We start from the raw sequence: 25714 nt of genomic DNA, 5'->3' as shown, positions 1-25714 counted from the left end.
TTCATTAAAAGCATCAGAACACAGAAACCAAAAAGAGCTTCAAGTAGACCAGTTATCAAAATACAGAAAATTCCTCACTTATGAGTTCATCAAAGCAATAGCGGGAGGGATAAAATCATTTTTAAAATGTTTTTTTTGTTGCCCTGGGTACACTAGAATGCCTTCCTGGGGGACAACAAACAGGGGATGTGAGGGATCCCCCACAATTCGCTGCGCTTTCCGCCTGTATACATCTCACTCAGGGGTCTCTGTGCTTTGATTTATGATTTCCCCAGCCACATTCACACTCCTAGTCAATTTGGACATACTCTTAAACTGCAAAAACTGAGCTTTCAAAAACAAAGGGAAAAAGCAGTAAAATGGGGGAAATATTACTTAAATAAGCAAAATTATTTGCCAACAGAACTGAATATTTCACTTGCTACTTATGTACAAAAAAGCTTGAAACAAGTGAAATTCCCTAACATAAAAGCCACCTGGTAAGAAGAAATATCATGCCAGACAAAAAACAAGTATATTTTGCCTTCAATTAAGATAATTAATCTTAGATTTTAGTTTTTGCAGTGATAGCCCCAAGAATACCATACCATGTTGATATGTTGTACGTAAGAACACTCTCCACGAGATTTCAGTAGACCAACTCTAGGATATTTTCGCTGACAGAGAAGCTGTTAAACTTCCTCAACAAATACATATGTTGCATAGCCTTTTTGTAGATATAGTCAGAGTTTGCTGTAAAACCCAAGTACTTAAAGTCCTCCACAATGTCATTAATGTTTACTGTGGATGATTACTGCAGATTACCAACTCTTTAGTTTTATTGGCATTTTTGACTAAAGCACTGTTTGAACACCAGCTAATTCATTTACCAATATGATTAAAATATGCTCTCTCCCCACCCCACTCTCCTTCATGCATTAAATCAATCAAAGCCATATTATCCGCACACTTATATAAATAAGTGGAAGGGGAGTCCTGGATCTGCACCAAGTTGGTATAGATGGCAAACGGTACAGACGGAAGACACAACCCTGGGGTGCTCCTGGATTTTACAACAAGTTGCTCTGAACTAATGCCAATCAAAGACACTGCATAATTGTGATAGAAATTATGATTGAGCACACAATGACAATGTTTCTATTCGCCAGTAGCAGGGCTAAAATGGAATGTTTTCCTGAGGGTGGCACGAGAGGAAACAACATCAAACCAAAATCAAAATCCTTTAGGAACTCAAATGTGTGTACATTTCATGGCATTCTGATCATTAGATTTTGATATTTATTGTGTTCAAATTTTCATTCAATTAAATTTTAATAACTTAAATCTTATTGGCAGAGTGTCATCACGTCAAATGCTGGTGGTAAAAGACAAGTGTAAAGGGGAAACAATGACAATGTGGCCAGTAGGGCTGACCCGAAATAGTCGAAGATTCGATGCTTCGACGGATAGAGCCTGATTCGACTGTCAATCTCACAGTCGAACCTTCGCAGCAAAAAGAAGGATCATGGCGTTTTGGCAATATCAACGTCTGATTTTACATAGAACTACCAGTTTTCTCCCAATAAGTAAATATACAGCCTATTACAATATATTTTTCAATATATAATGCTGCAAATAAATGTTTTTAAAGTGTGTGAATAAATCCAGAATTCCAGAACCCTAACCCTCAAGGTAGGGGTCATCAGTGCGCATGTGTAGGCGTGGCGTGTATGTGTGTATGTGTGTAAGTGTGTAGTGGCAGGAGAGGAACTTGGTGTAAAGAAGGAGCCTTAACTTCACCGGTGTTGTGCAGAGTTGTCCGCACCTCGCGGGACGTTTGGATCATTCATCACCATTGATGAACCACATAAACATTATTATATCGTTTTTAAACAGTACTTGAAATAGACCCGCAAGGAACCGCGACGTGCATGCAGCTGTCGGCCGCAGGGCATGCATGCAAAACTCCGCGCAAGACTGGTGAATGGCATGCGAGAGAAAGAGACAAGGGTGAACAATAAGACTTCTGATTTGACAATGTGAATCCTTATTCGGGGACAGCCCTAGTGGCCAGCTGTTTCCCAGCTGCTTTGGAACAAACCATTACATGAGGCTAAGTAGGGTACAGTAAATACATATCTTTCTAGATATATATGTAGTGGGGAGAACAAGTATTTGATACACTGCACTAATGAGCGTTCTCTCATAGAGCCGACTTTGTTTTGGCCGTGGATATTCCCCGTGTGGAAAGATGAATACCTGGACTGCTGGCGTTGGGTGCCACTGTAAGCTGCATGCCTCCCTCTTCGTCCTACTTGGTGTTTATCAAGATCTGATAGTCTTATTTGTTATAGTTGGGTGCTGTGTGGTTGCGCGGATTGCTTGCCCCCCTGCCAGTTATCTAAGAGGTTAACACTCCCTGGCGCGTTTCTCCTCCCACTCTTGCTGTTCTGGATATTGGTATAAAACTTTTCTGTGTATTGATACAGTGTCTGGATATATGACTGCCCTGGATGCACGGAACAAAGGTGGGCAGCTCAGCTTGCTGCTTTTGATTTTGAGATCAAGTACAGATCCAGTTGTAGTAACTGGAATGCTGATGCTCTTTCCAGGCAGTATGCGTCAGGTTTAGGGTCTGTTGTACCGTTGTTGCCAAGAGGCCAAGTTTCTCTTGATCCGCAGTATGGCCAACCGTCAGAGCAGCCTGTAGTAGCTACATTGGCCCTGGTCTCTGCATTGCCAGCTTATTCAGTTTCTGACTTTCAGGTGCTACAACAGGATGATCCCCTGTTGAAGGAGATTTTGGTGTTCTGGCGACAGAAATCCCAACCTACCACAGTTGAACGGCGGCATCTTTCTAAACCAGCTTTGATGATGATACGCCAGTGGGGGCGCCTGGTGGAGCGGGATGGGGTTTTGTTCCGCCGGGTCCTCCGCCCAGACGGTGGGGAGGAAGTTCTCCAATTTTTGCTGCCCGCAGCTCTCAAGCAGGAGACTCTGAGTCTGCTTCATCAGCAACATGGCCATCAAGGTATCGAAAGGACCACAGCATTGGTCCAGCAGCGTTGTTATTGGCCTGGGATGTCTGCGGACATCCGGAATTGGGTGCAAGAGTATGAACGGTGTCAGGTCGCAAAGGACTCTGGGCAGGTGCCACATAGTTTTATGGGTCATCTACTTGCCTCGCGACCCAATGAAATATTGGCTATTGATTTTACACTGCTGGAGTCTTCTCGAAATGGGTTTGAAAACATGTTGGTCGTGACAGATGTGTTTAGCAAATTCAAAGTAGCTGTGCCTACACGTGATCAGAGGGCCTGTGCAGTAGCCCAGGTTCTTGTGGCTGAGTGGTTCTATAAGTTTGGCATGCCAAGCCGTCTGCATTATGATCAAGGGAGGAGCTTTGAAAGCACTTTGATCCAACAACTTTGCTTGATGTATAGTGTAACTAAATCTCGCGCTACCCCTTACCATCCGGCTGGAAATGGACAATGTGAGAGTTTCAATCGTACGCTGCATAATTGCAGAACACTGCCCCTGCCACAGAAGCGGGATTGGCCTTCCTGTCTACCTTATGTCCTTTTCTGCTATAACACCACACCCCATCAGGGTACTGGGGAGTCCCCATATTATTTGATGTTTGGTCAGGAACCAAGGCTCCCGATTGATTTCCTCTTGGGGCGTGTGGAAGAACCAAGGCCAGGGGATGTGCAAGGTTGGGTGGCAGAGCATCAGGAGAGGTTAAGGGTGGCCTTTGATTGTGCTCGTGAGCGGCTGCTAGCAACTGCAAGTCGTCGGAAGGAGCGGCATGACCAACAGGTACGAGATGTACCACTGAGTGTGGGACAGTTGGTGTATGTGAGGGATCATGGTGCTAGGGGCCGCCATAAACTGCAAGACCTATGGAGCTCGGAGATCCATCAAGTGGTGACCACTTTATCAGGAGGAGCAGTTTATGCTGTGGCACCTGTGAATGCACTGCATAAAGTAAGGAATGTACATCGCGACATGTTGAAGGCTGTGGTACAGCCAGTTGAGTCTGATCCCCCTCCAACTGAAATACCATTAACCTTGGGTATGGATCAATTCGATGAGTCATCAAACGGTGACCTGTTGCTATAGATTTCCGACGCTACATCAGGTGCCCCAGCTCCTGGTCCTTTGGAATCTCCTGCAGCAACTAGGCCAGATCAGGGCCCACAGTTTCCATCTTTTCAGCTGCAGTCGCAGTTGTTATAGCCCGTTTCTGCCACAATAGGTACACTTCAACTGTGAGAGACGGAATCAAACAAATCCAGAAAATCATTGTATGATTTTTAAATTTGCAATTTCAGCAGTGTATCAAATACTTGTTCTCCCCATTGTATACACAAGCACATGCACACACATATACTTGTCCTGCTTTCAAAACACCATTCTGGCTGTATTGTATGTCAACTCAGTACAGGCTCTCAAAGCAGGAGGAACTGGAGCTCAAAGCAATCAGACGTCTCCAGTGTATCACGGTATGTTCACATCTGTTGCACTCATTAAAACGCCACTTCACTTCCTCTCTGAGATCCAGGTCAGTCACTGGAATACATGTGGGTCAGAAAACAAATTCCCTTTGTCTAACCACGTACTCTTGAGCTGATTCCTTTTCTGTACCCCACAGGGTTCACTTGTTATGAATTCTTGGTATGGATATTTTGCTACTTTTATGCAATATAAATACTCAGTACCTCTGTACATTATCTTTTTCACAACTAGACACCCTTGACCAACATGTTTGTTTGTTGAACAAAAAGTAATTTTTGTTATAACATTAACAGATTTGTTTTTCTTTGTAATATTACTATATGCCTTAAAGATTCCAGTGTCCTTTATATAAGCATCTTTCAATACTATGTTTTTGTTTTGTTCATCATATACTCACTGATAAGTACTTTGTTTTTTTTCTTTGATATCAAAATAGTCTATAACTAAGTAACATTATGATGGACTGGTGATCAGAGTGTGTTCCCTGCCTTCATTACATAATGGGAATTACACCAGCGAAGCAGCAGGGGTGACACAAATGTTATAGGATGGTCTGTGTGACTACTTTGCAAACTTTCATTATCATTGTAGGTTATGGTGTGCAAAGGTCATGACCTACTGGCTAACAAATAAAATCAACAAATTGAACCATCTACCAACTTATTTCCTGTCAGCTCTCTGCCGATAGGTTTCACTGAGTAGAGTAGCTACATCCAGTATTTGGTTGTGTTATTGCCATTACAGCAGACCTTCCCCTCACCCCATAGTTCATATAGACCCTCACTTCCTCTCACCAGGTAAAAGGAAATGGCTTTTCCACATGTGTTCTACATGAACTCACATATTAAGTGAGTCTCAAGTCTTGCTTTCTGAAAATAATAAGCTAGTTGGCTCCACAATTAAACCTTTTTCCCCACTGGCTGTAGTCCACAAGGCTGCAAACACTACAGTATGTCCACTGGAAGTGAACAACATCATGCCTGTTCATATTTACATAATGGACGATAAAAACCTTCTTAAAATCAGACTCATATCAAAATATGTTACGCTTTTTAGATGGTTGGTTAAACCGAATTACAAAACTGCATATTTTCTTACCATTAGTGTTATCAAGCAGATAGTTCTAGTTTAATTTGCACAGATTTTGAGTTATTTACTTCTGAGACTTCTGCCATTATTCTAATACAATAGAAATTTATATATATTTCATTTATGGAGTGCACAGCGTTTGTTTTAAAACATTCACAAGCAATGTGTCTTTCCAGAAACAGTGTCCCTGTTTCAGAACATGCCATCAATCGTTTTGTATTTTTGTTTTCCAGTTCCAAAGAAAACTGTTGACAGTGAGATCAAAAATTAACAGTATTAAACAGTAACAATGCCCCACTTATCCAGAGTAAGTGGGGCACTGTTACTGTTTAATTTTTCACCTCTGTTGTATTTAGATAAGGACAGAAATCTTTGGAGATGGATATCTCAAAACCTGTACAAATAAAACCAAAGCTACCTGCAAGGCTTGATACCACTAGAGGTAAATGAAAATGCTATGTTTTGTTTGATTTAGAAATTTGGATGAACTGACCCTATAAAACAATGTCCAAGTTCCATCGCAATGTACAAGATGCCACAACTCTGTATATACATTAACAACTTCCCTGGAATATTGATTCTGTAGATTTGTTGTTTATCTATTTATTAATACCAAATTGGCTTTACATGATGGATTTCTGTTCAAGTTTTTGTTTGTCTTTGTTTTATGTACAGTATGTGAATACACTGAGTGAGCATTACTGAAAACTGAAGTCACCTTGTATGTTTAACCCCATAACATATTGACAACCTTTAAGTACCATTAAAGGTTGTTAAAATCATTTTATTCCACTGTATGACAGGATCCTATATTTAGTATTCATGCTCTTCATTGAAGCTATATGATGAGAAATATTCAAACCCAAGACCCCGTGTCTGTATGACTGCAAAATTTCATTCCTTCCGTCTGACGTAGTTGGCATCTTTGAAAACTTTGGGATTTCAACTAGAACAACTAGAGCTGGAGAGAGGTGGAGGGCATATTGAAACAGAGGCCAACATTACGGATGTATGAGTATTGAGTTGTTACATAACACTTCTTTATTCAGACACCACACACTGCCACATACAGTGGGTACGGAAAGTATTCAGACCCCTTTAAATTTGTCACTCTTTGTTTCATTGCAGCCATTTTCCAAAAATCAAAAAAGTTCATTTTATTTCTCAGTAATGTACACTCAGCACCCCATCTTGACAGAAAAAAACAGAAATGTAGAAATTTTTGCAAATGTATTAAAAAAGAAAAACTGAAATATCACATGGTCATAAGTATTCAGACCCTTTGCCGTGACACTCATATTTAACTCAGGTGCTGTCTATTTCTTCTGATCATCCTTGAGATGGTTCTACACCTTCATTTGAGTCCAGCTGTGTTTGATTATACTGATTGGACTTGATTAGGAAAGCCACACACCTGTCTATATAAGACCTTACAGCTCACAGTGCATGTCAGAGCAAATGAGAATCATGAGGTCAAAGGAACTGCCTGAAGAGCTCAGAGACAGAATTGTGGCAAGGCACAGATCTGGCCAAGGTTACAAAAAAATTTCTGCTGCACTTAAGGTTCCTAAGAGCACAGTGGCCTCCATAATCCTCAAATGGAAGACGTTTGGGACGACCAGAACCCTTCCTAGAGCTGGCCGTCCGGCCAAACTGAGCTATCGGGGGAGAAGAGCCTTGGTGAGAGAGGTAAAGAAGAACCCAAAGGTCACTGTGGCTGAGCTCCAGAGATGCAGTCGGGAGATGGGAGAAAGTTGTAGTAAGTCAACCATCACTGCAGCAATCCACCAGTCGGGGCTTTATGGCAGAGTGGCCCGACGGAAGCCTCTCCTCAGTGCAAGACACGTGAAAGCCTGCATGGAGTTTGCTAAAAAACACCTGAAGGACTCCAAGATGGTGATAAATAAGATCCTCTGGTCTGATGAGACCAAGATAGAACTTTTTGGCCTTAATTCTAAGCGGTATGTGTGGAGAAAACCAGGCACTGCTCATCACCTGTCCAATACAGTCTCAACAGTGAAGCATGGTGGTGGCAGCATCATGCTGTGGGGGTGTTTTTCAGCTGCAGGGACAGGACGACTGGTTGCAATCGAGGGAAAGATGAATGCGGCCAAGTACAGGGATATCCTGGACGAAAATCTTTTCCAGAGCGCTCTGGACCTCAGACTGGGCCGAAGGTTTACCTTCCAACAAGACAATGACCCTAAGCACACCGCTAAAATAACGAAGGAGTGGCTTCACAACATCTCCGTGGCTGTTCTTGAATGGCCCAGCCAGAGCCCTGACTTAAACCCAATTGAGCATCTCTGGAGAGACCTGAAAATGGCTGTCCACCAACGTTTACCATCCAACCTGACAGAACTGGAGAGGATCTGCAAGGAGGAATGGCAGAGGATACCCAAATCCAGATGTGAAAAACTTGTTGCATCTTTCCCAAAACGACTCATGGCTGTATTAGATCAAAAGGGTGCTTCTACTAAATACTGAGCAAAGGGTCTGAATACTTATGACCATGTGATATTTCAGTTTTTCTTTTTTAATAAATTTGCAAAAATTTCTACATTTCTGTTTTTTTCTGTCAAGATGGGGTGCTGAGTGTACATTACTGAGAAATAAAATGAACTTTTTAGATTTTTGGAAAATGGCTGCAATGAAACAAAGAGTGGAAAATTTAAAGGGGTCTGAATACTTTCCGTACCCACTGTATCTATGCACAATGAACATACACATATTTACGGAAGCCCTAAGCGCCCATCGATTCATATCTTTATTTTACTCCGTTTTCCCATGATAACGGGATACTTATCTCATGATCTCGAGACGACTCTTGCCTTCTCGTGATAACAGGATCATTTGCTCGTGATCTTGAGATAATAGTAGTTTAACACAGAGGTTGGCAAGAACGTTTCTTAATGGTAATTTCAAGGTGGTTTTTGTGTCACTAATTAGCTCAGTGATTAAGGTACATGACTTGAAGTTTTAAGATTATGAGTTTGATCCTCCTAACCCTAACCCAACTTTAAAAAAAAAAAATCTTTTTCATATTCCTCTTCAACAAAGTTGTTATGAAGATGACTGAGTCACATGCTCACAATTAATCACGTGTTGGAGTGTGCGCATCCCGGCGATTGGTCCACATTCATCACCTATGGACTTTTCATTTCCAGGCAGAGGAAATTTATCCGCTTCTCATTCAGGGGAATCCATTTAACTACACATTTCCTGACGGCTATTTCACAACCTTTGAAATAGCCGAATAGAAATGTGTGATTGGATTCCCCAGAATCTCATGATAACAACTTTGTTGAAGAGAATGATTAAAAAACACACAAAAGATGAATAAAAAAAAAACTTTGCAGAGAGCAGGGGGTCAAACCTGCAATTCTTGAGCTGCAAATCCTGCACTCTACCAACTGAGCAAAATCCTGACTTGGCAATTGACACGAAAAATTAGCTAAAGAAATGCAGGACCCCTGTATTCAGCTATGGTTCATTATCTCGAGATCACGAGAAAATTATCCCGTTATCAGAGAAAACAACAGTCGTTATCTCGAGATCATGAGATGATTATCACGGGAAAACGGAGTAAAATAAAAAATATGAATTGATGGCTGCTTAGGGCTTCCGTACATATTGAATACAAACCGCACTAAAATTCACATACACATGAACACATGAACATACAGATGAAACAAACAACAAACATCCAGTCCACAACACATCCTGCCGCAAGTCTAAATCAACATCGCATTAATTATTATTATCATCATCATATAGGCCTACACACAGACAGGCGAGGTGTGCATGCGCACACTCCTTAAACTCGTTTAACGTCTGTTTAAAGTAGGCCTACACGTCCTATCTGAAACAATACAGCTACAATTCAGGCGTTTATTCATAAAAATATTATAGGTTCAGATTCAGATTCCAAAAGTTACCTGTCGTGGAAAATTGTATTGAGCAAATAACTGAGTTACAACCAACCGTTGTCTTTTAAATGTACTAACAATTTTCTGCCATAACATTACCCAGACTGCTTTGGCTAAAATGTTATGTATTATGTGTAATTTACCGCAATGTCTGTGTATCCGTGGCCACTTTCAAATCTCAACACTCAGCCAGCCCCCACAGCAGGACACTCCCCCCGGCACTAACCTTGTCGTTTCCCTGCATTCAACAGCGGGGGAGACGTGGAGAGGTCTCGTTATTTGTAGAGGACCTTCTCCTCCGTCTGTCTGTTCCTTTACTCTCCCCAGTTAAGTAAAAACAAGACCAAACATGGGGCTTACGGGTCTCTGTTCAACGGTGCTCTTGGCCTTCTTGCTCGCTCTTGTCGGCGTTTGCTCCGCGCGCTCGGACGCTCCCCGCGGTGTCGCGTTCGGGTTCGTTTTTGACCCCAAAGCGAAGTGCGAACCGCCGTGCGAACACGCAGGAATCTGCATCCGCAACAGCACATGTTTCTGCTCCAAGGGTTATGAAGGCGAGACCTGCCAGTATGGTGATGTTACAGACCTTTTGTCTACATTTATATTTAAGTGCAGTTAAAGTGCAAAGCTGGTTTAAGTTTTCCAGTAAGGACAATTTAGGTCTGTAGTGCAGTTTAGACCTTGTTTTGACCTACGTCATGCTTGTCACTGAAATTACATTGTCTGTCTATCTGTGTTTTTAATGTATATTCTTTCTCCTGTTTCTCCTTAAAGATATTTGTGGACAAAAATGAATTACAAATGCTTTCTCCTTAAGCAGGTTTAATGTAACTTACATGAGTTCAATGTAGAAGGTATTTTACAAAGATTTATCAGCGTTAGCCTAAACAGTCCTATGTTGATGGGGAAGAAAGCATCTTGATTTTAAGACATCTCCAAAATACTATGAAAGAGCATACTCCTCATCATAATAATAAAGAAAAAGATTATCAGAACTTCTAACATGAGTATTCACAGCAGTGTCCTTGTGTGAACGCAGCAAACTGTTATCCCAAATGTAAGAATGGAGGAGAGTGTCTTCGCCCTGGAAAATGCAGATGTCCTTCAGGATATAGAGGAAAATACTGCCACAAAGGTAGGCTGGTTTGTTTGACTTTGACTTTTAAAAGAAATATCTGGCTTGACCAACAGTTATTGTGCACTTGTTGACATTTTTTTGTGATTTGGAAGCCTGGAAGACTCTGAAAGTTGTTTACTTTTTAAGAAGGCTTGCAAATTCACATAGTGTTAGTAAGTCTGGAAATCAGTCTTCATACATTTATTTTGAATCCATCCTGTAGTAACTGCATCTGTGCTGTATTTTCCTTCTTCTACGTTATACAGTAGAGCTATTTACATACATTCCAATACACAGCTGCCCCTCTTTTACCAGATATTAGCCAGATTCCTTCTAACCTCCAGTTGAAAAGTAGAGCAGCTAGATACATACAGTAAATATTTCTCCAGTAGTTCCATCTTTATGTGCTGTTTTTGTAAATGAGCCTAAAGGTTAGGTTATCAGTATTAGCTATGTAGCTATCATTGACAAAACCAAGGTCCTGTCCTCAGTATTTGTTCTGTGAATTTGTCAATTTTGTACACTTAATTGAAACATACTGGGGTTTTATAAGATAGTTATGAGGTTATTTACAAGGTATGAGGTTATTTACAAGTAAATGTATTTGTTTGTGTCTATCTTTTGTAAAGCATTAAGTTTAAATAAAAATAAAATGAAGGTATTTTGTGTTTATCTCCAGAGTTATGTCAGTGTGAAGAATTCTTTTAAACAGCATTTAGGCTAGTGTTTCTCAATCTGGGGTTTGGAAGATAAATCTGATGAGTTGAAAGAAAAGTAACAGGACAGGAACCAGACTTTCTTTTGTACTGGATAATTTTATATTAAGCTTCTAACCACTTGTAGGAGTATGCAACTAGAGACTAGGGGTTCTAAGTATATATAGAATCATTTTTAGGGGTCACAAACCCAAAAGATTGGGAAGCACTGATTTAGACAGTTTTGTAGGGCGATAACATTTACAGAAAATATAACTAAACAGTTAAATTAATAAATGTGAGTTTTTTTGGTGTCAGGGGGATTGCCCTAGGGGAATTAGGAATCACGACCAAGTAATATATTTCTAAAATCTTGAGGACAGGCAGAGCTTATCTAAGCAACATCTGTGTATGTTCTTTGGCAGTGACGTGTAATGGGGGATGTTGGAACGGAGGGGAATGCATCGCTGTCAACGGAGTGGCCAAATGCATCTGCCCCTCAAGCTGGACCGGCTCAAAATGCCAAGAGGGTCTGTTTTATAGCCGTATCTAATTGCCTTATTAACACCACAGGTCTCTCAGCTGGAGCTGTTCATCAGCAGTACCCTCCTAAAACCTTTCTAAGCCTTTCCTAGTTCCAAGTAGTTTTCATGATGGGATGCAACATTTGGTCTTCCGCCGCAGCCTTTCAGCTAACTTAGTTGTTATGAATGATATTAAAGTTTACGGCTATGAATCATGATTGAGACATTCTTGGCAGTAAATTACAGTTCAAGTTGGGCATAGCAAACATGTCTCACAATCTTATTGGTTAAGATAAACCTTTGGTAAATTGGAGAAGCAAAAGAGCTACACGTTACCCTTTTTTTTTCTTAAAGACATGGTATTATGCTTTTTTTGTGCATGTAATAGGTTTGCAAAGTGAAAAACACCAAAGTCCAGCCCAAAGGGAGTTTTCCATCTCCCACAGAAAACACTGCACGAGATCTGCCATGCTAGTGTTGTTCAGCTCTCTGGTGTTAGCTAGCTTGTTGACCTCCAATATATAAAATTGTTATATGTAAACATACATTTTTGCTTGGACCACGGTCTCATCTGCCAGCATATTCACCTTTAAAGCTAGCCTGCTTTGGAAAACAAAAAGTCTTGGCTCCATTTTCACCTACTAAGATTAAAGATTAAATAGTTCAACACTTGTTACCACTGAATGAAAGGGGTACTGAACTTCTCACCTAACTAAGAAAGCAAATAAGGGCATTTCCTAATGTCGCCTCTACTGAAGCTCAGCCTCCAGTAAATGTGAGTCACCTGTAGCGGAAGCTCCAATCTGACATGCTGATAATGTCTTTGTATGGTTTGTTCCTCATGCAGCGATCTGTCCCCAAGGCTGTAGGAACGGGGGAATCTGTGTGGCTCCAGGAATCTGCAGCTGTTCGGAGGGATGGCTGGGGGGCGCCTGTCACACTGGTGAGCTCAAACTAGTCCCAAAGACAAAACACTTTCATATGCATCAACGCTCATTTGATTCTCACTTCTTCCTCTCTGACTCGTCCAAACTATATTCACTGTTGGCTGTGCTGTCCACATCTTACTAAGAATAACGCTACAGGTATCAGTCTGCCACGTGTCTGCTAAGGCAACTGAGTGTTTTTCCAGATGTGACAAAACCCAGGCATGGAAAGACTTTTCACCTCTTTGGCCAGTTGCTGGACTTGTGGTGTTTGGAATTACAAGCTCTTCAGTCATTTACGTCTTTCTCAGGTTTTACAAATGATTAAAAGCATTTTTTTATTTGTTGTCCCTTATGTCTGTTCTTTGTGTCTCTGCTATAGCTGTGTGCACCAAGCCCTGTCTGAATGGAGGGAAGTGTATTTCTCCAAACAAATGCCGCTGTCGCCCCCCTTTCTCTGGCCCTCACTGCGAAGAGAGGAAAAAGTCCCACTAATGTGACCCTGCTGGGGTTAAAGGTGGACCAATAAGAGACTTCATTGCTGATGAGGACATTACATTCTTTTAGCTGAAGCATTGTCCTTTTATAGCTTTTTTTTTTTTTTTACTATATGTACTGTAATTCTTTTTTTAAGAAACATCCAACCTGTTAAAATGTTCTCATTTGACTGTATAAACATGCTACGTACTGTACTGTAATTTGTGTCATTAAATGAAGACAAAAGAGTGAATTGCATGCATTGTCAAAGCTCATTTAACGAAACAAAGCATAAAAATAGTACAATTTCTTTATTTTGTCACATGTAACTTGTGCCACAGTGTAATCTGGTTTTGACAGATTTCTCTTTTTTTCTAGAAAACAAACCCTATCCGCTATATGTAACGCCAAAAGGTGGTCTTTACTTTAATATATATATATGTAGTTTTGGTTTAAATGAATATCAGTCCATAAGTTAAACGGGTGCAATTAAACAATATATTAATGAAGTAATAAAGAAAAATAAACAAAGGCATTTTGTTAAATTGCAGCATATTCATATCAATATCTTCAGTCTAAAACAAGTAACAGATGTGTACCACCTAAATTAGGCATTATAAATAGAGCAGACTTTGATTTATTTCCCTCATATCAGAAATGGTACGCATCAGTTTGGTAAAAGTTAAACCAGGCTATAATTAGGCTAAAATGGTAATAAACTACAACATATGAATTATCTTTGAAACTGATTCATTTGTCCTTTACTTATTTTACATAGTACTGTTCAGTAACACACGCATATCTGTATAAAGTCTCTGCACTGCGGATCCACTGAACAGATATGTGTCACTTTGAGCCTTGAGGTAGTGATATATAAGGACGAAAAGACAAGTGCAATACATCAAGTCCCTCTGTTGGCTTTCAAATGTGCACAGACCCACACATTCAAACACATGGCCAAACACACACAGCAATTTTGGTGTTCTCTTTTATGTTTTGTGCATTTTGTAGTTTCTTTCATCCAACGTCTCGTTTCTTTTCATCATCCTTGTGATGCCTGTAAGGGTGCAAACATAAAATTCATTAGTTAGATTTCACGTAATACATTTTTAATGTATCAATGGAGGTGGATGCCTTTTAATTCTATCAAACATTACCATGTGTGCATTTTTGTAGCACCGAGAGCCCAAGATCAAGTTAGTGCCTCTCATGTATTAGTGTTACATCCTAGTCACAGAGCTAATCTTATTTAAGATAAATACTCAGTGGTCGTTTAACATTACTTGCAGACTCTAGTAACCATCTGAAATATTTGGTCCTGTGACTCTGTTAAATGGCCTTCTGGGGTTTTCAAAACTCGCTGGGTATTTATCTTTCAGAGAAACAGATGCTTAGCTCTGTGACTCGAATGTAACACTAATACATGAGAATAATACAAACTGGAAAAAGGAGATCCCCAGAGGGAATACAACCTTCAGTCATTAGTGTTGGTTAGTACTTTTCCCACTGAACCACAGAGACATACTGCAAATGAAGTGTGACTCCAATGCTGACCTTTATCTGGCAGGTGAGGCCCTTGTAGCCTTTCCGACAGTGGCAGTAATCTGGAAGGACACACCTCCCTCCATTCAAGCACCGCTGTTCACAGACCGCTGAGGAGGGAATACATTTTACAGGCTTTTTCTCAACACAGTAGCACTTGTGATTACATAATTCAAATGTATTATTATATGTTATATTACTATATTACTACATTGTTTTATCAGGAATAAACTCACGTGTTTGACACTGGAGACCTTCCCAGCCGGTTGGACAGTGGCAGGTGTTCGGCCCCAAACACTCGCCGCCATTTTTGCACTTTTGCAGACAGACAGCTACAGTGAGAACAGAGAGGGAGGCGTGAACACAGCCAACAGCAGATAAGCAAATGTTTTTTTTGGCAATAAAAACCACCCACACTGCATCCGTGACCTGGACACGGTACCAAAGGTGTGGATGAAAACCGTGCAGTGAAGTGCAGTGCGCTTGCGTACACAAAACAGTGTTCAAACCACACATCCACTGAAATTAACATTTTGCTACGTCTTGTCGGAGCTGAACGCAAACCTAATTTTGCCCCTATTATTTGCCATGTATTTCATCTTGAAACAGGATGTAAGGGTGGGATGCAAGGCCATTTGAAAGTACTTTTCCTGGTTTTGCATAAACTAAAAGTAATCTTCTTGATTTTGATATGAAAATACAAATAAATCTTTAGCCATGTATTGATACTTAGATAAATATGTGTGTTATGGCAACAGTGTCAAACAGGGTGAAAATGTCATTTTCCTTTGATGCTTGTTTTGAGTCACTACTTACTGTGGTTTAAGAGGATTTCCTAAACTCAATGTTAAACTATGAAATTAAATTATTTGACATTTAATGGGATGCTTTACTTGGTTGCAGCCCTATTTTGGGATTGTAAAGTGTGTTAACCCTAACCTTCCTATGCCAATACCACTGTAATGATCTTTACTGCCTGTGATGTATATTGTGCGTATGAAAAACATATAATGAGGTCACTCACGTATGTTACACCTCTTCCCTCTCCATCCTGACGCACAGGAGCATGTGTTGGGTCCCACACACTTGCCTTTGTTCATGCACATTGGGTCACATACACCTGGAACACATTTGTTTACACATTACCATATTTTACCAGTGGCATTATTTTACATGAGACTACCGTCAGCGGTTTTACTTACTCTTTTGACACCTTTTTCCTGTGTAGCCTTCAGGGCAGGAGCATACATTGTTCCTCATACACTGACCTCCATTCTTACAAGGGGGACTGCATACAGCTGAAAAACACCACAATATTGAACAGTGAAAATATCAGGAGGAATAATATAAATATAAATCCAACTTGTTAACACTTATCCAATTCTTTAAATAAATCTCTTGTGCATAATTATTTCATACTTCTCAAGGTCAGATAGGCTGAAATGTAACATTTTTGTCCAAACAAAAAGGTGAAAAAGCATTACATCTCTCATGGTAAAGCTGGTGTATTAAATAACAAGAAACCCCTTAGCGAGGTGTGACTACCTGACCCCGAACTCTGACTCAGTTTGTGTAGGATCAGTGAATAATCGCCATATCATTAGTGAAAATAAACCCTCAACACTGCAACCTTGCTAATATATTTGTATAAAAGAGTTTCTGGCAATTCTTTAAATCTGGCATTTTTATACCAAAAATACAACAAGAATTCAGTTTCCCCCAGAATTAAATTCTCGCCACTGAAACGGCTGTTAGACCATTATGGGACACTCTCCATAAAACTCTCGAAATTCTTAAAACCCAGACTAATGAAAGTCTTCTAGCTTTTACAGCTTGGTGATCCACATTTTACAATTGTCATGGGGTACATGATATTCTTAAATTAATTGACAAAAAACAGATTGATCCAAGATTTACATTCTGTTTTTATGCAGCTGCAGTCAGAAATGGAATCAGCATTAACATTTTCTGTACAGTCTCTCTCTGAGGTAGAACAGCAGCGCAGTTAAATGTGTCACTGTGATACGTATTCATCATAGTCTTACCGATTTGACACTGAGAGCCATAGAAGCCGATGGGACAGGCACAGATGTTGGGCTTAATACATGTTCCACCATTTAGACAGAGAGGGTTACAGAGAGCTGTGGAAAACACAAGGAGCCACATTTTGATTCCGCAGATTCAATATTTGTCTTTCAAGCTTTCTTCTGAATCTTCAGTGTATCGGTTAATCGGAAGGTGGGCGGTTCAGGTCGAAGTGTCCTTAGGCAAGATACTGAACCCCGAATTGCCCCTGGCGGCTGTCTGCCTGTGTATGAATGTGTGTGAACGGTGAATGCAGATGTAGTGTAAAAGTGCTTTGAGTGGTCGAAAAAGACTAGAAAGGTGCTATACAAGTACGGAGCATTTACATTACACTTGGTTATAGGTGTTAGGTTGTACCTGAGTTACATGTTGGTCCGTACCAGCCAGGTTTGCATTTGCAGACATCAGGAGAAACACATTCACCTCCATTTTCACAGTGCCTGTTACACACCACTGAAACAGATTAATAATTAATAAGCACACTTCTACATGTGGCCCCAGAGTGCCAGCTACAGAAACAGCTACTGAAACAGTATAGCAGTGAGCACTTGATACTTTCAGTCCATAGGTCTTGGGGAAGTGACACGTTTAATTGTTGTGGCTACACTGAAATCAAAATGAAACAGTGACTGAGTTTCAGGTGCTGAAATATCCATAGTGGGGTAAAAGCGTACCACTCACGTCGTGTCTACACAGGAAGCTTTTCAGCTGTGAACAGATATGTTTCTGTTAAATCAATACAGGTGTCTACAGGTGTATTTTCTTCCGTATTATGCGTGTAACTACAGTGATTGTGTGTTGTGCTCTGGAAGCAGCCAAAACGTTGGTGACCCACACTCAACACAGCACCTGAATGCATCCTATGTAGACACACATGGAGCACTGAAGCTGCTGCTGTTGCTCTGCTAACATGCTGCTCATGCTACGCCTCCTGTGCAGACACGGTGTCACAGTCCTTGATGGGAATCGTCCTGACTGGCCACGATCATCTTATTATATCTTAATTTGTCCAATTACCTCCGGAAATTGGGCTATAAATAGGGTCACAAGTTCTTAACTGTTCATCTGATGTGCATGCAAACACTCCCAAATTACACAAATAGTTCAGCATTTGTCCAAAAGTAAACAAAAATCTGTTCACCAGCACCTCTAAAGCTCACAAATGTACACATGTCCTGTTAGTTTAGACCTTAATAAAAACTAAAATCTGCTGGTGGCCTGGCTCCAGGAAGTAACATAACACTTAGCCACAACTTATTTTTCTAGGGATTACAAACCAGATATAATGATGATGATGATGTTTAGTGAGTTTTGGAGGCCCTGTCCTGGTCTCAGCCAGGCTAGCACATTCCAGTCTTCATGCCAAGCTAAGCTTATTGTTGGCTGTGGCTTCATATTTTATCACACAGACATGACAGTGATATCAATCTTCTCATCTGACTCACTGTAGCACTTAAACCTCACAGTCATTATTTAATTTCTATTCTAATGTGCTCGAGTCAAAACCGTAAAAAAATGTGTCCCTGCCCCAGTACTACAGACGTACTGCCATCTTAATACAAACTGTATTTGTACAAACGCATCACAAAATGTTAAGTAACATCTCACTGATTTCACATCTGGGTCCCACGTAGCCGTAGGGGCAGGTGCACAGGTTTCTGGCGAGACAGGTGCCTCCATGTTGACAAGGCGGCTCGCAGCTCGCTACACACCGACACAGGGTTGTAAACAACAAAAGGATACTCATCAGTATTTTGTGAGCAGTGCGTGTGAGTGTCAGCATGTTAGACAGGTGTGAATATGAGTTCAGGTTACCTTCCTCACAGGTGAGCCCACTGTAGCCCGCAGGACATTCACACACATTAGGTTTCACACACTTCCCCTGGTTCTTGCAGTCAGGTCGACACACGGCTGAGAGGGAAGAAAAGTGGCAGCTTTGGCAACGAATAAAATCGGATGGTGAAATAAATGAGCCAAACCATTTAGTGATTCAACAGTAATGTGCCATGACAGCATGCAGAGTACTCCAAGGTTTAATGTCTTGAAACTGTGTGAGTTGCAGACAGTCGTTAAAGAGTGATACGATTTAATGAACTTGTCAAAATGCTCTCCCTCTCACCAATATGACAGTTGTACCCGGTGTAGCCGTCCTTGCAGGTGCAGGTGTTGGGCAGAGTGCACTCCATGTTTCTCCCACACTGAAACCTGCACGCAGCTGAAAACAAATCCACACGTTATGGGAGGACTTGCCACTCCAAAGCATAAGGAAGTTTAGAATAAAACTAATGGTTACCTCCTAAAGTAATTTATCCTACAATACAAATGCCAAACATTTGGTGCCTTTAAAATTATTATTTTATATTTTAAAGCTACACTAAGTAACATTTCCTCAACTGTGGCCACCAGTGACAATTATGAGATAATGGTACAACAGTGTAACAGTAGAACAGACCATCATGTCACCAAATGATAAATATATTCACTAAAAAAGATTATTTGATACCAATATAGTTTTATGTACAGTGTCACAGCCAACAATGCCTTGAAATATGACTCACCAGCTCCATCAGATGTGTGTTTGACTTATTTCATTGTAAAAGATGTGTATTATTTTCTTGAAATTTGGTATGTTGTTTTCTCTTATTTTGTTAAAACTATGCTTTGAAATTGCCAAAACATGCTATATTGTATTATGATACACCATGTTTTGCAATCTCATTTGAAACATTTTCTCTTAGTACTGTATCTAATATATTTTTAGTTGGAGCTGAAAAGTGTTAGAGAACTGGAAACATTCATGATTAAAACAGCTTCTGCGACTAATATTATTTAAATAAAGATGATGAGGTTTGTGTATAATTGTCATGACGTGGCAGAATCGTTTTTTTTATCTTTGTCTCGCATTCATAGGCATCTTATTAGCGATGAAGGAAGGGGATAATAGTCTCATTTGGACAATTTGGGCTAAACAGTATGTATTCTCTTCCTTTCAGAAATATGAATGTACGTACAGAGAGTAATACATTATGAGTTAATAACCATAAAGTTTGCCTGATCACTGCCTTTTTGTTCCGTATTGAACGTCTGGAAGCTGTGAAGACAAACCTTGACACTAAGTACCTTTACATGCAACTCCGTCTCCAGTGTAACCATACGGGCAGCGACCACACCTGAAGGACCCGGTGACGGTGGGCTCACAGGGAACACCGGGGAAGCAGGGAGAGTCAGCACAGGTCACAAGGTGAGACGGTGACCCCCATCTGACCCCGGTGGTGAGGTCTGGGTTCAGCTCCACCCCGCTGGGCTCACCTCTGTGGACGAACGCTCTGGTTGCAGTTTGATTCTTTAGAGTTGCTGTGGTCTTTCTGTCGCTGGAAGAAGCTCTCTTGATACTGGAGCTGGTGGCATCTGGTCTTGTCCTCCTGTCAGGGGGTCGTCTGGGTGAGGTGGGAGATGATGAAGAGGAGGAGGTAGGAATCATTTCCTTGCTGGAATTTGATTTGATGATATGAATGTGGCCATCTGCTCTGCTGGCGACAGTCCCCTGACCTGTAAAATACTGGAAGTTAGAGGATATGACGTAAAGACAAATATAACTTTGGTTTGTCAACATTAAAACATGCAACTCTTAAGTGACCACATGGAATAAAATCCTGAATTAAATCATTTTTAATAACAACATAAATAAATAAATAATAAGTTGATTTTTTTTACTTGTTTGTCAACTAATTATAATTCTACTAAATTCTAATCTTCTACTTTACTAGTTTAAAAAAAATACAATAAGACAAAGAAACAACAGACATTTTAACCATTACAACAATTAACTAGTGTCCCTCTATTCTTATCCTCATATATGTTTTGTATTATTGATCCCACTGTCACATTCTTATGCTAATTAGATCTAAATGTATTTAATCTAATCATGTATGCTCTTAAAACTTGAACTTGTTTATTTATTTCTTATTTATTGCTATTATTATATATATATTAATATATATTAATATATATTCAAATAAATTTGTTGCTGTGCTTTTTGTTTTGCTTTATAGATACAATTATTATCTAATAACTTGTACTTTATAGCCCTAACGACAATATGCATAAAAAAAAATCTACATTAAATAATGTATTTAAAAAGTAAAGTAAAAAGTAAAAAAAAGTTCAACTAACAACAATACTGACAATAACATTTATATAGTTAAAATGTCACTTTTAATGTAAAAGTAATTTTTAGTGTTTGAAATAACTATTGTCATATAATGGTAGGTAAACACGTACATATATTAAACAAATATTTCTTTCAACAACTTTCAGATTCTCTGTGCGGGTCTGGCCTACTGTTTACAAATCAAAACATACAACTTGGTCACCGTTGTCCTTTCACCAGCTTCAGGTTTGAATTGAAATGATCCACTCTCACCTGCTGTTGTGCATGTTCGTCCGTTTCCATGAAGACCGGGAGGACAGGGTCCACAGACGAAGCCTGCCGAGACGTAAGTGCTTTCAAAACACTGAACTCCTGGGTGACATGCCCGTCCGGAGCACGGCGACAGTGAAACCTGCGGCACTGATGATGATGTGGTCACTGCTTTGACTGGAGAGTCTTGGTTCCCTTGGAAACACAACGGATGAAAACGGAGAACAAAAGTGTTCTTATTTATGTAAGAATGCATGAATCCCAGAGGAAGACGTTGACAGATTTACTTCTTGTGATGAGATGAGAGGATATGCCAGCAAATCAGCATATCCTTGAGATGGACTTATTGCTTCTGAATGTGAATTAACATTATATAAGCATTTTTTAAAGGATAAGTTTGGTGATATATAGAATATATCTGGGTATAGGTATAAACCCCAAATCAGCAATGAATAATACTTCAAACAAGTATTGTGTGTGTAGCTAAAGTCTGATATATCCCATTCCTCTGTGCTATAGCGCTCCATTGACCCTCAGTGAGTTACACTGTTCTAATGGGTGACATGTTACTTCATTACCATGAATGAATCACATATACACAATCCTGCTGCCCCTAGAGCACCAAATACACAACAGATGCACTATTTCTTCCTGATTTAAAGTTAGGAAATTCCTTAGAGACGGACAATCACATTGTTCGTTTTGGTCTTTTTAGGGGATTTGTTGAAACAAAAAGCAAGAATACCATTTAAAAAATTAAGCTGCCAATTTTAAAATAAAATCTGAGGAAGAAGACATTACGTGTGCAGTTTTTCCCATCACCACTGTATCCTTGTGGGCAGACTCCACAGATGAAGGAGCCCAGCGTGTTGTTACAGCCCACTCCAGAGAAACAAGGCAGAGAGACGCACTCGTCTATATCTTCTCTACATGTGCGGCCTGAAAGCACATGAAACACCAGATGATACGCGTGGAAACACTGCACACATGAACATAACAGCGATAAACAAATATTTAAAATAGATGTCTTTACTGAGTACTGATGCAAATTAAAGGGGCAATAAGTTGCTTATTGTTAAATTACAGTGACCTGTGACCAGTATATAAGTAGTGCAGGTTAATAAAGCTTTTGATCAAAATAAATACAATTTTCAAGTTGATTACATCTTTGGCTTTCAGTTTCACTCTGTTGTTAAGGTGTTTTTATATGATGCTGTAATTTCTTAATTTCAGCCATTATACAGTAAGCGATGAGTTTTAGTAATCTTTAGAATTTATTTTAAATTAAAACCAGTTTAGAAGTGTTGATTGCAATAAATACCTCCAGTATAACTACAATAAGTACAGCAGGTCAAAGTTGACCCAGAAGATAAGACAATTTCACTCTATAACCTGTTATATTGTGATAATATAAATCTATCTACCTACAGTAGCACTCCTTTGTAAAGCAGCATCTAGCAGGCATATCATTGCATTTCCCAGCATTGCACAATGTGACTAAATGTAATAAAACCAACAGGAATGATGGCCATCTTCACAAGACCCAGGTAGTAAAATAAAATCCTTTGCAAGGTAGCCTGGCAGATAATTTGGCAATAACTTCTGCGGAAAGATCAATGTTTTTGTAATTCCTCTGGCCAGCATTAAAGGTCAGTGAGGGTCACAGATGACTTAATGCCCCTTCAAAGTGCAGCCCTGCAGAAAAAGAATCCACTTCTAAATCAAAAAGTTCCTCCTAAGGCGTTTGCTCTGTGTAGGTGGTTTAAAGGAAACAGTTCTGCAGGTTGATCCCTACCTGTCATTCCAGGTGGGCAAATACAGGAGAAGGAGTTGGGGCCGTCAATACAACGGCCCAGTCTGCATGGGTTTGGTTTACAGTCATCAATGTCCACCTCACACCTTTCACCTTTAAATCCATCAAGACACACACACAGGTGTTGCCCACTCCCAGCAGGAAGGTTGACGTTGGTCACACAGGAAGCTCCATTCAGACATTCACAAGAGAGCACAGACACCTGAAGGAAGGGAAAACAGTCTCATCATTTTAATTACAGCAACACAAGTCTATTATATAAAAATGTTTAGGCTGATGGTGAATTTCAAACATCTGGCTTTATGTGTTCTTTTGACTCACTTTACTCCACAGTGACCACTCATGAAAGTATATGGACATAGTTACATATGTAAGAAAAAACAACAAACAAATAAATTAACTATAATGAAAAATATATATAAGAAAAACAAGCACACTCATATTCAAAAGCTACTTTACAGAAGCCAGTATTATTTTTAACAAACAGCAAAATTGATTGACTTTTACTGTCAAACAAAGTACACGGTCTTAGAACATAAGCACATAAATATCTCATCATTGAAAACGGCAGATTCTGGTTAAGGGCAAGGCAAAATAAATATACAAAAATTAAAAGTAAGTTACTTTACCTTTCCTTACATTTATTATTTACCACTTTGAATAGAGAAGATCAAATCTGCTAAAGCTTTAATGTTGTTTCTCCTGTTCTCTGACCAAAGAATTCACAATGTCATACAACTAATACTGTATACAGAATGTGCTGTATACTACACAGAAATACAGTTTTATGAGAAATCAATGTAGTTTACTACTTTATATGAACAGGAAATGATTTAAGATGCACACAGATGATGAATGCCCAAACTGCAGCACTGACAATATAACATGGCAGAGAAAGGAAGAGAAAGATTAAATCCTTAATTTCTGTTTTCTGAGATGTCCCTGGAGCTGTCTCACCACCATCTGCAATTGAATTTGGCAGCTGCGTGCAGCTCTTTTACTTCCTGTGTGCACTGCATTGTGGGACAACGGTATCAATCAACACAGAACTAATTAAATCAAACAGATTTAGAATGCATTCGGGCACCTTTGGGTATTCTTACATTTTTCACTTTTTGCAGTGTAAACACACAACAAACACACAACCTGAATCAGAATCTATAGAGTTGTGACATAGAGCACATGAGCAGAGAACTAAATATCATTAACGCCCTCTAGTGGGAGGGAGCAACAAAGAATTAACAATTCAGAGCCAAAAGCGCAACTAGTTTGCTTATTCTGGACTGCCAGGAATTAATTTAGCTGTTCAAAAACACTGACACTCACCTCTCCCTCAGTATACACTGTTAAGTTGCTGTTGAATGAGTAAGCATGACGGAGCTTCTGCTGCAGTAAAGCTGCACAGAAGAGTCTGGCTAAACTTTTTTCATGCTTTAATCTTGTATTGTTTTTGTATTATTGTCTTTACACTTGTTAAAGCACTTTGTAATTTATTTTTGAAAAGTGCTCTACAAATAAAGATTATTATTATTATTATTATTATTATAATAAACTCGACACGTGTAATAAAAATCATTGGTGCAAAATTAGCCTATCCTGGGTAGATTAAAGAGACAAAAGATGTTTTGGGTTTTTTAAGGGCTTACTGTGTGTAAAAGAAAACATGAAAATCTGACCAAGTGAAAAAGGCTTTAAACCAACCACATTTTCAAAATCATATTTTAAAAATGCAGAAAAAACATCCACATAATTCATGATTCATTCATTCACAGAAACAGAAGATATTTACAGAAATAGTTAACAATGATAACTTGTCATTTGGTGGACGCTTTTTTTTATTTATTTCCTGCACTGAAAATGTTACTTAAGTAAAAGCAATGTGGAGTAAAAAGGAAAATATTGTTCTCTAAAATGTAGTGGAGCAGAAGTAGAAAGCGGCATGAAAACAAAATCCTGAAGTAAAGCATACCTCAAATATGTATGCATTACCTGTATGGAGCCTCTGGTCTCAGCGTTGCAGTCGTCCATCACAGTAAACTGGAAAGTGTGTGTGTCTGTGGTTTCGGCTGTGGCTTTCCACATCAGCAGGCCGGCCGGAGACAGAGATGCACCATCAGGACCTGATTTCAGGGTAAAGAGCACCGCTGAGCCCTCAGGGTCCCGAGCTTGTAGCTGGTAGATGAAATTCTCCCCCTGGAAGGACTGAAGACGAAAAGGCCTCGTCTGGAGCACCGGAGGCTCGTTCTCTGTTGGGAAACACAAAAGAGGGAATAAGTAAGATACCTAAAAATAAAAACACAATAAATATGAGTCATTATGTGGTGAGTGACAGACTGGATGAAAAGGTGGCAAACAGAGAAGTCTTTGCTCACCCAGATATGAAATGTGTTTTGTTTTTTTTTGTTGATTTTGTAATATTGTTGTTGGACTTTCTTATCCAAAAATCATGTAACATACGTCACACTTTTGTCGGAACAAATTGAAAACAGTATAATGCAGACAATCAAATCGGTGGTGTCACATGGCTTTATTTGGCCTTCTACAGTCCCTAATCTGTTTGTTATAAGATGAAAGAAGGTAAATCTTTACATAGGAATTCTGCT

The 25714-nt window shown here is 39.7% G+C and overlaps 2 protein-coding genes across 4 annotated transcripts in view; one reads left to right on the top strand and one right to left on the bottom strand.

Annotated features, from left to right (window-relative positions):
- Positions 1-9757: 9757 nt before the first annotated feature.
- vwde (von Willebrand factor D and EGF domains) lies at positions 9758-13504 on the top strand. 2 transcript variants are annotated; one of them, XM_038710616.1, is made up of 5 exons: positions 9762-10084; positions 10552-10647; positions 11750-11854; positions 12696-12791; positions 13157-13504. In XM_038710616.1, the coding sequence occupies exons 1-5, from the start codon at positions 9865-9867 to the stop codon at positions 13267-13269; spliced, it is 630 nt and encodes a 209-aa protein (XP_038566544.1). In that variant the 5' UTR covers positions 9762-9864; the 3' UTR covers positions 13270-13504. The 2 variants fall into 2 exon arrangements, with proteins under 2 accessions (XP_038566545.1, XP_038566544.1); XM_038710617.1 differs by lacking the exon at positions 11750-11854 and having other exon boundaries at positions 9758-10084.
- Positions 13505-13547: 43 nt separating this feature from the next.
- vwdel (von Willebrand factor D and EGF domains-like) overlaps positions 13548-25714 on the bottom strand; it is a 33708-nt gene continuing 21541 nt past the window's right edge. For both annotated transcript variants that reach the window (XM_038710591.1, XM_038710593.1), the window contains exons 17-31: positions 25101-25357; positions 23094-23313; positions 22100-22237; positions 21302-21493; positions 19999-20427; positions 18998-19093; positions 18694-18789; positions 18487-18582; positions 17236-17331; positions 16839-16934; positions 15996-16091; positions 15818-15913; positions 15030-15125; positions 14806-14903; positions 13548-14308 (exon numbers count right to left, since the gene is read on the bottom strand). In XM_038710591.1, the coding sequence (XP_038566519.1) occupies positions 14294-14308; positions 14806-14903; positions 15030-15125; positions 15818-15913; positions 15996-16091; positions 16839-16934; positions 17236-17331; positions 18487-18582; positions 18694-18789; positions 18998-19093; positions 19999-20427; positions 21302-21493; positions 22100-22237; positions 23094-23313; positions 25101-25357 (2117 nt within the window). In that variant the 3' untranslated portion in view covers positions 13548-14293. The remainder of the gene's footprint in view (positions 14309-14805; positions 14904-15029; positions 15126-15817; positions 15914-15995; positions 16092-16838; positions 16935-17235; positions 17332-18486; positions 18583-18693; positions 18790-18997; positions 19094-19998; positions 20428-21301; positions 21494-22099; positions 22238-23093; positions 23314-25100; positions 25358-25714) is intronic.

Source organism: Micropterus salmoides, unplaced genomic scaffold (assembly GCF_014851395.1).
Source record: "Micropterus salmoides isolate LMB-PRFRI ecotype aquatic unplaced genomic scaffold, ASM1485139v1 Ms_hic_scaffold_11, whole genome shotgun sequence".
Taxonomy (NCBI): Eukaryota; Metazoa; Chordata; class Actinopteri; order Centrarchiformes; family Centrarchidae; genus Micropterus; species Micropterus salmoides.
The sequence above is the reverse complement of the archived record's forward strand: the minus strand, read 5'-3'. Positions and strand labels throughout refer to the sequence as shown.